Consider the following 15,920-nt stretch of genomic DNA (forward strand, 5'->3'; position numbering starts at 1 on the left):
AATTTAGATTTCCTCACATAAATCGCTTTCTAACAGTGTTTTGAATGTTGCTGTGAAAATAATGTTCATTATTATATGTTTGAATTAATTTTTTAGTTGACATCCATTTGTATCATATTTTGGAGATAAAAGTTTCTGAGCAATTGACAGCACATATCTCAGCATGTCATGCAATGGATGACAGTGAGGTTTGAACAGGGACAGGTGTTCAAGCACGGCCTATGGCTCCCCCATGTGGTGACTAATCTCACCGCCGAGGAGAGTCCTCTCACTGAGACACTGGTCTGAATAAACCTGAATCACAATCACATGGCAGTTTCAACATTATGGGCAGTTTCCTCCTGTCAGCTGTTTAGTGTAACCGGAGCAGACATCCATTCACAGTATCGACAAAGACACATACAACTAAAGCAGCCAGACTGTTGAGTCAGCGAAGACGCCTGGTCCTCCTTAAGATGAGATCTCATTAACATATTAGTCGTCAAAGAGGGATTAGCCACACATGTACTGCTTGCGTACAATGTTCTGGTGTATGTGCAATGTCTTCAGTGGCTTCAGTAAACACTACTGTGCTTCTTCATTTCTTTGTATTGCCATCAAAGTCAAGCATCTGGCTGCTGCACCCCAGCTGACACTGAGCACTGGTATATAGAGAGATGTGGAGCTCGTGCACATGCCGCTCAGTCTCAGTATATGTGTGTGTGTTGTTTTTGTTTGTTTCCAAGCGTGCCTCACCTCAGCCGAAGCTTTCCTTTTCTGTTCACTAACACTGAGATTCTCCAGGCTGAGGCTCGCTTCAAAACACTCTGGGCACACACGGCACGTCTTGTTGTCCAAGGTCCTTGAACACTTTGCACAGATGGCCTGCAGAAAAGAAAGAGAGAGACTGAAAAGCTGCTCAGCTGTTCAGAGTTAATTTGGTTGAAATAAAGTTTCCACTTGTTCCCCGACTTTTTCCGATCTATATCCCACCAAACTCTGCCCAAGTTTCCCTTGTTCCATCTGTGCTCACCGCTCCACAGGACTTGCAGTGATGTTTGCGCTTGGTGAAATTGAAGCTCTCGTTGCAGCCTTTACATGCTTGCTTCTCTTTCTCCTTTTTCCTTGAACTCTTCTGGAAAATTAAAAAACACAGGAGTCATGTGTTAAAGTCATCAGCCTGTTCAAGTTCAGTACAACTGAACCACAGGGGACGTCAGACTACTTATGTTGCTCCATCCTTTGTCTTTCTGGCTGCTTGCCTTTCATTTCTCCTTTTTATTAACAAAATACACACAGCACCCACTCTTCTGGAAGATAGCTAAACTGGAGAGGCGATGGAGGTGTCCACAGCAGTGCAGACTGCCACACTGTTCTTTTCTTCTTCTTTATTCACAGGAAGACAAAGAAATCAACAAATAACTGACCACTAACCCCTCCAATCCACTGTCAAATCTAAACGGACCCGCTCCCCACCCCTTAGTATCAGACACGACCACCATCAGTCAGCAATCTCACTTCACTTACTTTCTTTCTGTTTTCGGGATCTTCAAATAGAGAGTTATCAACCCTCCATGTTTAGGCTGCCATTGTGCTGACTGAAAATTAAGTCTGTCTGAACAGGACTGTGATTAGAAGTAGCTGTTGGATCTATTAGAGTCTGTGTCATATGTCTAATCTGGACCAGGATGAGGTCTATTGAAAAGATTTGGGGTCTACTGGAATAGAAGTTAAACTCTCTGACACCTGTGTGCAATATTCTCCAGATATCTAAAGGGTCGAAAGTCTACATTAACGTCAGCAGTGCAAATACAATGTTTTTCGATTAATTTCCATTTTTATCAGCTTTTGGGTTTAATATCAAATTTAAATCTCTTCTTAGGACAGTTGCTGAGCTGCAAACACCATATCATTTGTTCTCAATTATACTGAGCACTGGTATCCTTTAGAGGCATACAGACTCACTAAAGTAAAAGCTTTTGAATCCAAAGCATGTCACCTAATACGTCACCACCTCATTCTCTTTCTTAATGGTGTAAATTTTCTGGGGTTAGACATATTTCTTGAAAAAAAAAAAAAAAAGAATTTTTAAAATACTTCATCTTACCTGTTGATTTGCACTACTCACATTCCAAACCAAAATTACAGGAGCCTTAAGGTGACATCTTACGTGATCTTGAGGTCCCTTGTTGCGAGGTTAAAATCTAGTTTCATGAAGGCTAATTATTAATAACTAATACAACACAGTTTTTGCCCCGGAGCCCCCTGAAGGGCTGATCAACCTGAGATGCCCAAGGACTGCATTAATATTCTCTAAATCAGAACTCTTTCAAATACCACCAGCGTGCAAGGTGACAAAAACGGTTTCTGCTCTGTATAACAGTAACTTACTCTTTCATGCAGTCTTTCACTGTCAGAGTCCATGGATGTGTTGCACCAGGGACCCTGAGGAGAAAAACCAACATAGATTAACCACACTGTCAAGCCTCCACCAGCAGCTTGCTCCTGCAGTCACATCTTTCTACCAGTAGGTGTCAGACTGGAACTGCCAGTGCTGGCCCTCTTTGTGTCAAGTTAAGTTTGGCAAGGGCCCATTTCTAGGCAGCCCAAAGTGGGTCAAAGCAGATCCATAAGAGTATTGTATACACTTTGACTTGGACTTTCCCTATTAGGTCATGAGAGCATTCTGGAAGAAGAGACTTGCAGACACTGTGTGTGTGAATGAAAGAGCTTCTTTATGTGTGTTTTCTGCGTATGACACTGTCACATCCATAGATGGAGAGCTGTTCAGGCAGACAAAGACCAGACTATGATGAACTTGTCTGGTATAGCATTAACCTCCCATGATTCATTGCACAGGATGATGTACTAATCGAGTGATTAATGAAGTGATTGATTAAGGGAGTGAGCGACTGACCGGTGATTCAGGGACATGGTCATCTTCCCGAGAGAAGGAGCTGTTGAAAGCTTTATTGAATGTTTCGCTGTTTTGTTTGTGCCGTTCGATGGTGGCCAGGATGACCTGAGAGCCGGAAGACAGTTAGAGGAGAGATGGAATGAACACAGAGGAAAGTGAGAGGAAACCAAAGAAGGATTATTGATCTGACACGTCGGCATTTGAATTCAATTATTCTCTTCATGATCGCCATGAGCAACAAAGTGACGTGCTGACTGGCCTGACCATACACCAACAAATGACAGCCCCAATGACAACATGGCTCCCCGTGACCCATGTCAGCTAGCAGTGATTAAAAACCTTTTCTCCTTACATTCCATTGTCCTTTGCGTTTCTGACTGATCCCTCTATTAATTTCTACACAACTTTCAAGTTTGCATAGAAAAAAAAAATCTCCTAAGCCCTCACTTCAATACAGCAGCCCCCTTTTCCAGCTAGCGAAAATGTTTTAATCAGCTTTGCTCTGCAGCAATGGGCTAAATAAGCAATAATGAGTCTTTATAGCGCCCAAACAGACTGAAAGAATGTTGGAAATCTTCAGAATATGTTCTCTAATAAAGCAAATTACCAAAGGAATAGACCCAGAATGTTGTATGCGTGCATGAGACAGACTGTGTGTGGGTGTACTATACAGTATGTGTGTGAGCATGTGTGTGGTCCTTGCCTGAATCCAGTCTTCCTTCTCCTCAGCTGTCCTGTAGACCAAATAAAATAGCATAAGATTATTTTATATTAACAAGCTAGAACTGCCACTTTGCTGTTAAATGCCTCCACCGACCAGTCAAATTTATGGGAGGATAGGCTGACCTTGACCTCTGACCATCAAAATCTAATCAGTTCACCTATGAGTTCAAGTGGACGTTTGTGCCAAATTTGAAGAAATTCCTTCAAGGGGTTCCTGAGCTATCACGTTCACAAGAACGGGACCCACAGATGCACAGACAAGCTGAAAACACAATGCCACTGGCCACAGCTATCGCTGGCATGGAGGCATAAAAATACTGACTGATATGTTGGATTACTGGATATTCACCTGAGAGTGCAACTGCACAGTAAACCGACATGTATGGAGTCAATAAGTGTTTAATGGTAAACAAGTAAATAATCATTATGGCATAATTATAACTTGAGTTCACAAATCAATGCAGCTCGCTGGCTATGCAGTTCACTAGTTAACCTGGTTTTGAGCTTTGTTATTACTTGGCATCAAAGTAATGAGCCAGCGTTAATGGTAGCTGTTAATTTAGCATCACTTCTGCAGGGTTTTCTGTTTATATACTGTATGTTTCTCAGAGAGCAACTCTGAGGAGCAGTAACAGTGTTTTCTCTATCTATAGAGTTGGGAGATGCTGGTGGGCGGCAGGGAACGTGATGGATTTGGTAACAGCACATATGTGAAAAATAACAATGGGAAGGAACAAGTGACATGAAATATACCTGAAAAAAACTAAATACAACTGTCACTGAGTAAAATACAATCTTTTCTGAAAAAGGACATTTAGAAATAAATTAATATGAGCTCCAATAAATCTATGTTAAATAAAAACAGCATTTCACAATAATGAGTTGTAACAGTTGCTGAGTCACACCTGGCCTGCAGCTCCAGTGAACGTTGCTTGCCAATGATGGCAAAAGAGTGAGGAAGGTTCTGCTTCACATTCTCCTGCACCTTGAGGTCAAGAAGCAGAGGACATGCGTTTGCACCAGGCAGAATAAATAAAAAAGACAGAGGAGGGGAAAACAACAGGGCAGCAAACAGAATGAGAAACAAGACCGCACCTCCATGCCAGCAATGTCAATCCTTTCTCTGACACTGAACTTCTGTCCCATCAGTCTGAGTTTAGGCACGCAGTATAGCACCATATTGTTGAACTAGATCAGACACAGAAATGCTGCAGGTGATGAACAGTGCAGGTAACAACATGGTAAGATACAGATATCCTCTGAAACATGTTATTTCTCTACGGTAACACTTCAGTCCTCTCACCAAGTAGAGGTATCGGTCTTGCGCTGTTCCGTTTTTGGCTGACATCTTCTTGATATGCCCTTCTTTGATGAGCTCGTTGGCTGGGTTAACTATGTCCTCTTCTCCCCCAAGCCGCTCATAAACCTCCAGCAGCTTGTGCATCTTCTCCTGAAAACATCAAACAACTGGAGGATGAGCAAAGTACAGTAGATGTTTAAAAGACAAGACAGATGGAGCTATACGCCAAACTCCACCAGAGAGGTCTCAGGGGTTTTTCAGGTAGGCAGAAAGCAAGTACTTTATTTCTTTATTGATTCATAAACACATTTGACTGCCTAAGTTGTTTAAAGAATGTCAGACATATGGGTGTCAGGGCCAGATAGAGGAAAGAGATGAGGAGGATGGGTGTTAAAAAGAGTCAGCCAGGCTTCTGCAAGCTGTGAAACTCGAGGCAGGAAACAGCAACTTCCTGTCTGTACTAATTCAACTTGTTCACTCCCTCAGACAAACGCTGTTGCTGACTGACAGCATTAGCAACTCTTTGATTGGGCAACACATTAGCTGTTTTTTAAGCTTGATGCGGTAGTGACAGAATGTTGGAAAGAAAGAAAGGCAAACACAACAGGAGTGAAGCGTAGCACTGAGTGAAGTCTTACCATTTTCCTGATTGCTGCATTGGAGTGATTCGCTGCAGTAGAGATGAGCTCCAATGCCTCTGTAATGCACATTCAAATACAAACATGCACAGTGTTTCATCATAAAATCCAGAATTAGCAGAAATGGAATCAGATTAACAGAATCTCAAATGTCAGACTGATATAAATCAATCTCTACTTCTCCAGTCTAAGTTATGCTTGTTGCTCAATGGAAAGAAATACCTGTAGGGTGTCATGCTAATTCTGTTCTATGTAATTAACAGGATTAAATGTTAACACACATTAACCCTTTATTGGGCAAAGAACCACATTTGCTCGCTTCTGTGGGCATCCTGACTGGCTATGAATATTTGTATAAAATAAGTAGATTTGTATTTTTGAACATTTTTATGTTTAAATATATGTCTTCAACTTCATCTGTGTGTTTTTTAATATGTTTTATATGTTACCCTGATTATTACCCAGGACAATAATGCAACATGACAAACATTTTTAAAAGTCAAAAAAATATAAACACAAAAATGATGTAGTAGTAACTAGGGTTGACATTTTGAACTTCCAAGTATTTCTATTAGTGCCCTATAAAGGGTTAAACACACTGTATGCATCAGGAGACTTCTAGCCTGCAGGGTGTCGAGTACTAATGTCTGTGAGCACCTGAGTCAGCCATCTCCATCAGGGCCTACATATACTGTACAGAGAGAGACAGCCAGGGGACAACTGTGATAAACTGCATTTCAAGTAGAGTAGACCAAACACCCCTTTTCCTGGATTACAGTCACAGAGAGCTATTGTTCAAAGTCATGTAAATGCACTCAAGGATGTGGGATGACATCAGATCATATACTATAAAAGACCTTTTTTAAGGCAGTCTCTACCTGGCATTGGATGAAACTACACAGAAGCCTGTTTGAAGCACCAGAGTTCCCAGTCTACCGGGCATCACAACAACAGCTGTGTAACCAGTGGCACTGGCGCTGCTGAACGTCTTCCCATCTTCTCCATCATAAACTGAGTTAAATCGTTATTCTAATGAAGGCATTACTTTTCTCCAAACTATTTATCTTAAAGAGAGACTCATCATTTTATTTTTTATTTTGCTAACAATACATAAGTTTTTTGTGTAAAAACTCTTGCTGTACCCTTGTATGAGTCTTCTTTGATCTGACACATCAGTAAAATTCTGTGGAGCATCCGCATCTATTACAGAGGAGCCGAGATTTCATTGAGCCCCATCGACCCCACATGTTATCACACACTACGTTGTATTTTCTACAATACTCTGGCTGGGAAGAACCATAATGAAATCGAGGATCCACAAACCCTACGAAGCATTAAGAAGTTTAGCTGTTTCAAGAAAATCCGTTTCTGGAATCTAATCCAATCTCATCTAATCGGGGACCTGTGACATGTTAGGTTTCACTATATTGTTTTAAGGTGCGTAATGATATATTGTAGTGTAGTATACTTCACAAATTCTAAAATGTGATGACATCAAAGTATCATGCAGGCTAAATCCCTCATCTCATCAACCAATTACTGCTTCTAACGGACACCTACTAGTGATATAATACACCTTGGCAACACACTGAAACAGCTGTATGTGACATGATACATTAAGATTCATGTCCCACTGGCACAGGTCAGAGGTCAAACATGTTAACAGGAAAACAGAAAACTGTGGCTGTAAGATTTCCTGGCAACTTAACATTGACAGGGCAGTGTGTGTTAAAGAGAGCAGGTTTAATGTCTCACTCTCTGCGTCTTTTTGGTCGAGGGCATCGTCAGGCAGCTTCTTCAGGTAGTCTTTGAGCAACATCTCGTAGCGAGGAATCCTTTGGACCGGCTCCAGCATGTGGTGCTGCAACGTCAGGTTCCCACACACATCTTGTTTCTGTTGGTTCAAACACAAAAACAAAGATCTGAATTGATTAATCACAGAGACACCGTATGTGTAATGGGGAGCTCAGAGAAGGCATCCATCTAGAGCTAGATCTGAATAAAAAAGAAAAACACATATAAAGAATAAAGTATATTAGACACACACAAACCTGTATATTCTGGACAACACTCTTGAACTGTGAAGATCGCTGTGTCCAGGTGTTGACCAGGTCCATGGCTCGGTCAAAGTTCTTCACATATTCTCCGTACATCTTCATGAACGGAGCCAGTTTCTGGAGGATGTCTCCAATACGAGGGTTGGAGTCCCTACAGCAAACACAGTCCAACACAGGAGACGAATGAATAAGCTTGAATTCCTAAAGCCTTTTCTGACCAAAACCTTCTTAATCTCATTTTATCCCCCAAGACTTGACTGACATTCATCAAATTATTCAACTGTATCAGGAGCAGGTGGCAGTGTGTCTCAATCATTATTTTAAAATATGGTGAAATCGTTTTTGAGTGTGGAGGAACATATCGCTGAACAGTACATGTTAAATGGAGACAATGTTGTTTACATTGTGATCTTTGTTTAATGCTATGTGATCTGATTCTGAAAATGATACAAAGCAAACTTCAGTAAATAAGATCTTTTTTGTTTTACAATTCATACTTCTTGCACCAATTCTCAATTTTATTTTCTCTATCTTCCAGTTATGGCAACGTTAACTTAACTTTAAAGTTCAGCTTGTTGCTACTTTTTGTCCTGCAAGAGGAAGTTAACAATTTTAAAATTCAAGCTACAGGTACATCTCACCTCATGGCATTTCTTAAACTTGGATTTTAAACCCATCAAAGGTTATTTTACCATAGGTATAAGACAGACAGTGTTTGAGATCAAGTACAAAACAAAGGCTTATAACAAAGGAGACTAATCTCTAGAACTTTCTTCTTAAGGTCAACTTTTCTGAATTGCTGTGTGGGTGTTATGTATAATAGTTTAAAGTTTTTCTATCTAAGCCAGTAAACATAAGATATATTTAAGCCAGTATAATGAATTCCAACAGTATAGGTCATAAATCCCAGCCCTTCCATGTTAGCGAATGGAACATGAGCCAAGCTAAAAACCCAAAGTACAAATCAAATTAGTTTTTTGGTAGATATTATCATGCTGATGTGTGTACAAGCAGTCATTTTCAAGGTGTGTGTTTTCAAAAAGTTAATTGATATAAAAGCGGTGTGTTTCAGGTGATTTGACAGATTTGATTGGTTGCCTGATACGTCACTCAACTACTTGGTCACTACTGAATAGAATCTGGATGCGAAACTCCAAGATGTCAGACAATGTATCTGGCTTCACTTTTACCTAGTGGAGGTAAGTGGTGACACATCTGTCTACTTTAACACTGGAGGTGAAAGAAAGAAAATGTTTTCATTCTGCAACTCTGACACACACAAAAAACACAACCTAGCAACCAGACACTGCAAGAAAACTTAGCAATAATGTCACCCACTGCTGCCCAGATGTCTTAAGAAATTCAACCAACACCAACAGTCTCACTGACCACTAGAGCGCCAAACCATCTCCAGCATCACACTGATGCTCTAGGAAAACTGTTAAACTGACTGCTGAGTGTTTTTCCTCACCATTCTCCAGTGATGCGTGTCTTGAGCTCAGGGAGCAGGAACTTGTCGTGGAAGCAGTAGATAGAGGAAATGTTGGAGAAAATCCCTGTAATGACGTCCTGAGGGATTCCAGCCTCTGTGAGCTTAGTGCAAAATACCTGGGTGGGGAAAAAAAAAGCCATATTTGTTTACAAACACAAATCCAACTATGTCCAAACACCCCAAATCTGGCTCCTGTTCACGGAGCACGGCTATAAACACTGACAGTGACATTTCCTTGTTGGCACTCATCCACACAAACAGTCATCTTCTCCACTGTGTGGCAAGCAGCTAAACGTGAGTGTAACTATAGTACAAGCTCTTGGGACATTTCTATAAGCTAGATAAACTTTGACTTGTCACTGACACATTAAAAATCAGTTCATAACCTGAGACAAGCCATAGAAACTATTTTACAAGTCAATATTGGTTTACTCGGTGTGATAGCTGCCCATGTGAAACAGTCTTTCTGAAGTTTGTGACAGTAATAATAATATGTGATGTCACATTATTAGACTGCAAATGCATAACAGAAAGCCTGAGTTAGAATCTGGAGGTGTGGAGGTCAAAAGGTGTGGGTATTTACAAGGGAGCGAGGATCTAAACAAATGCTATTGAGGAATTTCTGTTGAGTCGCATTTAGGAAAATGTAGGATTCTGTGTTTTTGGAGCTTCACATATAAAAGTCAGGATATCGCTGCCTATGCAGCTTCAGTTTTTTTCAGTTCAGTTTTTTAGTTCATCTCTTGAACTCATTCAATCGATTCATTGATTGTCAGAATTGTTAATAATTAATTTGATGGACTAATGGATTAGCCTAGTCACAAAAACAGGCGGGGAGTATTGTTTCCATGGAAAGCAGCGTGGTGTCAAAAACAGGAAGTTAACTGTGAGGTTTCTCTGCCCTCAGTAGCAAATAAACCATAGCTGATTTGTAAAAGGGCAGCTGTACATCTTTTCTACCACAGGAGCTGAACAAAGAGGAAGAAGAATCAACCACCAGGAGTGAATTCTCATCACAAACGTGACATGTGAAGACAAATACATCGACGCATTTACAAAAATGAGAAATGAAGCATTCCATAGGAGGAAGTGATGATTTGTGATAGTAAAGCAGAGCACCTCATGTTTGGGGTGACAAAGCTGTATTTTTGCTGCTCATGTATAAATATAAACTACATACAAATACATACTGTACATACAGTTTCTCACATGATCATGCTTACACTGCTCTGAGTAATCTAGCCAACAAGGAAGAGTTCCTGTCCAGGGATCACAGTGTCAACCCAGCTCAGCCCTCACCTGTAGATAGAGCCCACCACATGCACCAGTCTGATAGCTCAAAATGTATATAATATTTATGAACACTGCCTCTCCTCCTCCTTCTCCCTCTCTCCCCCCTACCTCTGATTGCTCTACTCTGTTGTCTGTTGTTGGGCATCCAAACACTCTGTCACACTCGCAAAGCCTCTAACAGAGGATCAGCATTACCTGGTCGAGGAGGTTGAGTCTTTTGACGTAGGCCTCTTCAGTGTGGAGAAGCTCTTTGGCAATGTTCAGGAGCTTCTGAGCCTCTGAGCACTGAGGGGAACAAACAGACACTGAGGATTATGTCTGACACTCAAAAGCAAGGAGAAGATAGACGTGAGCAGACACCCCGTCATATGACTAAGGAAACCTTGCAACCTTCTTCTTCAGCATCTTAAGACTTGAAGAACAGACGGTATTTTACCAGACAAAAAGCATTTGATCATTCACTGAAAGATTTATAGTATTATAAACATATTACAAGGCACTGATAGAGTAGGTTGATGTGGCTAAGTTAGTATGAACAACAAACGTCGGAGAGTCCGCGGAACATCAACACGTTATTCACCACCGTCAACCACAACACACTGTACAGTGTGACACTATCCTCACACCTCGGCCATTAATCTAACTTCTTGGTGCAATGTCTTTCTAAAAATGAATAGGTTGTTGTGCATGATGGAATTGTCACTGCAATGCACAAATAGGCTGAAGTTACACTTTATGCTAAACACAAAGAATGTGCAGCTGTATAACTGTAATATGTGTAATACACCGATCAGCCATAACAGCCACCGGCCTAATACTGTGTACACAAGAGTCAGTGTGGCAGTTGGTTGGCACTTGTGTCACTCTGCGTGTCACGGCACATCTTGTGTGAATCTGTCTGCTTCCACAGTTGTACTGTCAGGAAGAGCACAATTTTGTCTAACATTCTGTGAAAAAACATGTTAAAGGAGTGAAAACTGTGGTTGTGAGGACAAATTAGAGTTCAACAGCCTCCCGCTCTAGGTGTGATATCACCACTATAGCCACTGAATGTTTCTCTTCATAGAGGCCAAAAAACAGTGTTTCTCATTTTCACCAATTTTAACAAAGATTCAAACTAAATCTAATCTTTTGAAATAGATGCATAAATTTTGAGATTCAATCTACAGTAGGTCAACCTCATCATCAGCGATCTGTGGGTGTCCATGTCTGTCGCCTGTCCTTCCTTAGACACTGTTGGTTGGTCCTAACCCCTGCAGACCAGGAACACCCAACAAGACCTGCAGTCTGGGAGATGCTCCAACCCAGTCATCACAGTTTGGCCCTTGTCAAAGTCACTCAGATACTTAGGCTTGCCCTACCAAGTGTTAATGAATATGGTGGGAAATACTCCATATTTTTGTTCAGTGTCAAATAGTAAATGGTCTTATACTTGTAGTATATACTTATACTTGTACTTGTCTTATACTATAGTGCCTTTCTATGCTTTACAGCACACTCAAAACACTTTCACACTACTTGGCCATTCACACACCCAAATGCTCACACACCGGTGTCATCACCGGGAGCAACTGGGGATTCAGTATCTTGCTCAAGGACACTTCAAGATGCTGACTGGACAAGCTGGGAATCGAACCGCTGAGCCACAGCCGCCCCCAAATCCAGTGAAAAACCAAAGTCTATGTTAATTCATCTCTCAGTACTTTCTAACATTTCCAGCCTGTCTGTTACCCAAGCCCATTGTTCCCTATTATAGAAAGGCTCATAAATGTATAGTTTCTTTATTTATTTTTTGTTAAAAAGATTCAGTTATTTCCTAAAACCACTGGGCACTGAGGTTTTTAGGAAACTACTTAAACTGGGGGTAAAAACTACATTTTAATAGGGACTATTTTCAGCTGACTGTCTGGTGCACTACTGAGTAGTTCCCTCAGCAGGGCAGTATATGTAGGACTGAGTCAAAATAAACAATGAACTACCTAAGTTCACTGATGTGTGGACAACCATGAAGCTCTAAGCTGTCATTCTATGTACACACTGGTAGATTTAATCCTTTACTGGTCTGATTGTTTTTATGGCACTTGTTGACTATAAAGATAAATATAAACTGCCCGCCGGCTTACACATTAACGTTTGTGGCTGTGGCTGTGACACTGTTTCAGTCACCAGTTTAGTTCTGCTGTGGTAACCTATGAAACTGATATGACATGATATGCCATTAGGAGACATGATGAAACAGAAGTGCCGTCTCTGTGAGAGCTAAGATGACATAAAAATTGGATGATTAAACATAAAAATGATGTTGCTGATTCATCCCAGTGACACAGAATGCACCAGAAACAGCCTATTGTGACAACAGCTGTCACGCACATGTTGGTCTTACCATAGCTGTGAGACCATTCACTGACATTAAACATTTCATAGCTTCTTACCCTAAACCTTACCCATCAGAGCTAAATGGCAAAGCCCGGCCCTTAGCCTAACGTTAACCCTAAAAGAAAGTCTTAACCCTCAAACAGCCCTTTCAAGCTGTGAATACTGGCCAGAATGTCCTCATATTAGTGTACCAAAAAGAAATGTACTGTACACACACAGATTCTTGATGGGAGGCACCACAAATTATATTGTTATTATACTGCTATTCTGTCAATGCTGAAAATCTAGCATTAGTGTTACTATGCCAGCAAAGCAAAGATGATGGCACTCAATGTCAGCAAAATGTTTTCTTTTCAGTCTCTTACCCTCTTGTGTGCACATTACTGAAAAACCCACATCCTCTGTGATAAGGCTGTTATTATACAACCATCAACATGTCAGCTGTAGTGTCAGAGACATTCATGCAGCCACATACAGCACGCCTGTAGACTAACAAGCACACACACACGCACACACAACACACCCTTCCTCTGCACAACAGGGTTGGGATCAGGAAACAATGGAGTGTGGAGATATCTTCCCCAAAAGACTGTGGGTGTGGACTCTCAGCAGAGGCCATGTGTTTGTGTGTTCATGTGACAGTCACAGGAGTTTTGGGTGTGTTATAACAGACTGAGACATAACTATGGCGAACAACTATGATAGCAATGCTGTGTCGAGTCTACTGAAACTCTCCCCTGAGTGTATGCTGCCTAACATTTTGTGTTTGTCTGAGCTTTTGTCGTTTCTCATTTAACTTTGTTTAATCTTTCTGCCATCACCTCCTCAATGGCCATTTCTTTGGTATGCCAATATATTTTAAGACTTTGATGCTTTTATATCAGTCTCCACTACAGGAATCACTGAAAGCACAACAAGGCCACCAGAAAGACTGTGTGCACTGTTTGTGGTATCAGTGTTGTTTGGAATCAATAGTCAAACTGAAGGACAAGAGAAAACTAAAACCTCTCTCTGGCCTCTTTCATCTAGCAGTCAATAAAAGTTCTTGTTTTAGCTTTTAGGCAAGTATCGGCCCTTTTATGTAACCGCAGAGCTGCTTTTAGATACAAGTCTTTCACTTGTGACCAGCAAACTAAGCCTGTAACAGCGTCTAATGTTTCATGCAGAAGTATTCCCTGAAATTGTGCACCCATGCTGAGATAATAATAGACACAAGCTACTTTTTCCACTACATGAAAGGTAGGCTGACTGTCTGAGATGAAGCTTTTAAACTTGCAGGATGTGCTCAATTTGAAACATGCCCTACAAATTCTTGGAAATTATGACGCAACATGAAAACTAATTTAAACAGTGAGGGCTGGAAGGTGGGGGGATTAAAGGAGCTGTGATACATTAATAAACACCTGGAAAATGTGGGGGTATTGTTAGGACTTTAAATTATAGTTGTTTGGGTTAATGTTATGGCTTGATGAAGCTTAACCTTCCTGTTATGTTCTGGGTCAAATTGACCCAGTGCAAAGTAACAAAAAAAATCTAAAAAAAATAGTTAAAAATATTTTATTGGTATGAAACTTCGTCTGCTTGGCGTAATAGGTGTGATCAACATATAAAATGAAAATGGTTCAATTCACATATTTGCAACATCCCCCTGCATGTTTATATTACAAAGATACTGTTCAGGTCAACATAACAGGAGGGTTAAGTGTGCGAGGTACTCACTTTGGGTGCCTCTGTGTGTGCATCTATCAGATACCCAGTCTGTGTGTCTGTCAGAGAGTGTATCTCTCCGCTGCTCCCCTCGTCTAAGTCACTGTCCTCATCCTGTGTTGAGTCTCGCTTGTTTCCCAGGGTAACACAGCAGGACACGCTCTCTGTTTCAGTGACACTGTCGTAGTGGTCCTCCTCGTCAATGGCGTCCTCGTTGGGGAACCCCTCCCCTTCTACGGCACACGAGGGGCTGTCAATGCCACTGTCCCGGTTAGGAATCTTCTGCTCCGAGGAGTCCGGATTGTCCAGGAGCTCTTGGGAGGAGCCTTCCTCCCGCTCCACATCGTTAAGGCAACCGACCCTGTGTGTGATGTCATCCTCCGCACAGTCATCCAGCACGCCATCCTCTGAGCCATCGATGTGCATGGTTGCCAGAGAGGACAGATCAGATGCCTCATCAGTCTGTTCAGAGGTGCTAAGTGCAAGTTTGTCCATAGGGGAGGAGTCTCCTGCAACCTTCGCTGTGGTGTCCTGGCTGCAAGAGGAAGCGATGTCAGACACAGTGTCCATTCTCAGACACAGGTGCAGCTGGGACCGTGGGAACACCCCCAGGATGGGGACCCTAGGAAAATAAAAGACAATATCACATTTGTTTTAAGGAAAACTGTGTATTAAACTGGAAAGCTAGAAAAGACATATAATCTCTGGGATTTGTTGGGTTTTATCCTTAAATTGACAAAACTCAACCAGACACATGAGAATCAGATGCAAGTTAACACTGTGAAACTTGTCCTTGTATACTGGCACACACGTCCACACACCTAAAATATCACAAAGTAAACAGTAAATCTGACAAACCAGCCAGACAAAATTTCTGATGCCTTACTTTGAATTTTCGAACCTCTCGATGAGCAGCCCCACCTTCTGGGCCTCTCTTTGTGGCTGTGCTCCCTGGCCAGGAGGGGTCAGACTGGGCTTGGGTTTGGGCGGAGGAGGGGGAGCAGGCAGAGGCCTCGAGGGAGCTGGAGGGATCCTCTTGAGTTTCTTGTCTTGCCCAGGGGCAAGCAGGTGCACAGGTTTAGGGGGCACTGCAGATGCACAAGTCCAGACAAGGCAAGAAGAGCAGAGCAACAGAGAAGCATGAGGCTGCAGGCAACAAACAGAACAATCAGGTAACATGTATAAATCCAAATGAGGACACCTCCATGGTTATGTCCATGTGTTAAGCCTGCTTGTTTCCTCTTAAGTCCTCAAGACAAACCTCCAAATAAAAAATGAATACAGTCCAACACAGAAACATATAGTAAGTGGTGCAGACGAGTGAGACCAACTCCGAACTTCAGCTATCTGCCGACTTCCTTATTTCAGAACAGGATGCTGAGATGAGTGTGTGCGTAAGCCACCGAGGTGAAAAAAAAAAAAGCGCACACACAGAGAA

At 41.6% G+C, this 15,920-nt stretch overlaps 1 protein-coding gene across 3 annotated transcripts in view; it reads right to left on the minus strand.

Moving 5' to 3' along the window:
• The window catches only part of fgd (faciogenital dysplasia), a 48,934-nt gene that overhangs the window by 2,660 nt on the left and 30,354 nt on the right, over positions 1–15,920 (minus strand). For all 3 annotated transcript variants that reach the window (XM_020610690.1, XM_020610692.1, XM_020610691.1), the window contains exons 3-17: positions 15,369–15,570; positions 14,495–15,104; positions 10,595–10,684; positions 9,086–9,222; positions 7,609–7,765; positions 7,313–7,451; positions 5,558–5,616; positions 4,923–5,069; positions 4,715–4,807; positions 4,525–4,604; positions 3,600–3,630; positions 2,897–3,001; positions 2,371–2,424; positions 1,013–1,114; positions 736–864 (exon numbers count right to left, since the gene is read on the minus strand). In XM_020610690.1, coding sequence (XP_020466346.1) covers positions 736–864; positions 1,013–1,114; positions 2,371–2,424; positions 2,897–3,001; positions 3,600–3,630; positions 4,525–4,604; positions 4,715–4,807; positions 4,923–5,069; positions 5,558–5,616; positions 7,313–7,451; positions 7,609–7,765; positions 9,086–9,222; positions 10,595–10,684; positions 14,495–15,104; positions 15,369–15,570 — 2,135 coding nt within the window. The remainder of the gene's footprint in view (positions 1–735; positions 865–1,012; positions 1,115–2,370; positions 2,425–2,896; positions 3,002–3,599; positions 3,631–4,524; positions 4,605–4,714; positions 4,808–4,922; positions 5,070–5,557; positions 5,617–7,312; positions 7,452–7,608; positions 7,766–9,085; positions 9,223–10,594; positions 10,685–14,494; positions 15,105–15,368; positions 15,571–15,920) is intronic.

This window comes from Monopterus albus, unplaced genomic scaffold (genome assembly GCF_001952655.1).
Source record: "Monopterus albus unplaced genomic scaffold, M_albus_1.0 scaffold106.1, whole genome shotgun sequence".
Taxonomy (NCBI): Eukaryota; Metazoa; Chordata; class Actinopteri; order Synbranchiformes; family Synbranchidae; genus Monopterus; species Monopterus albus.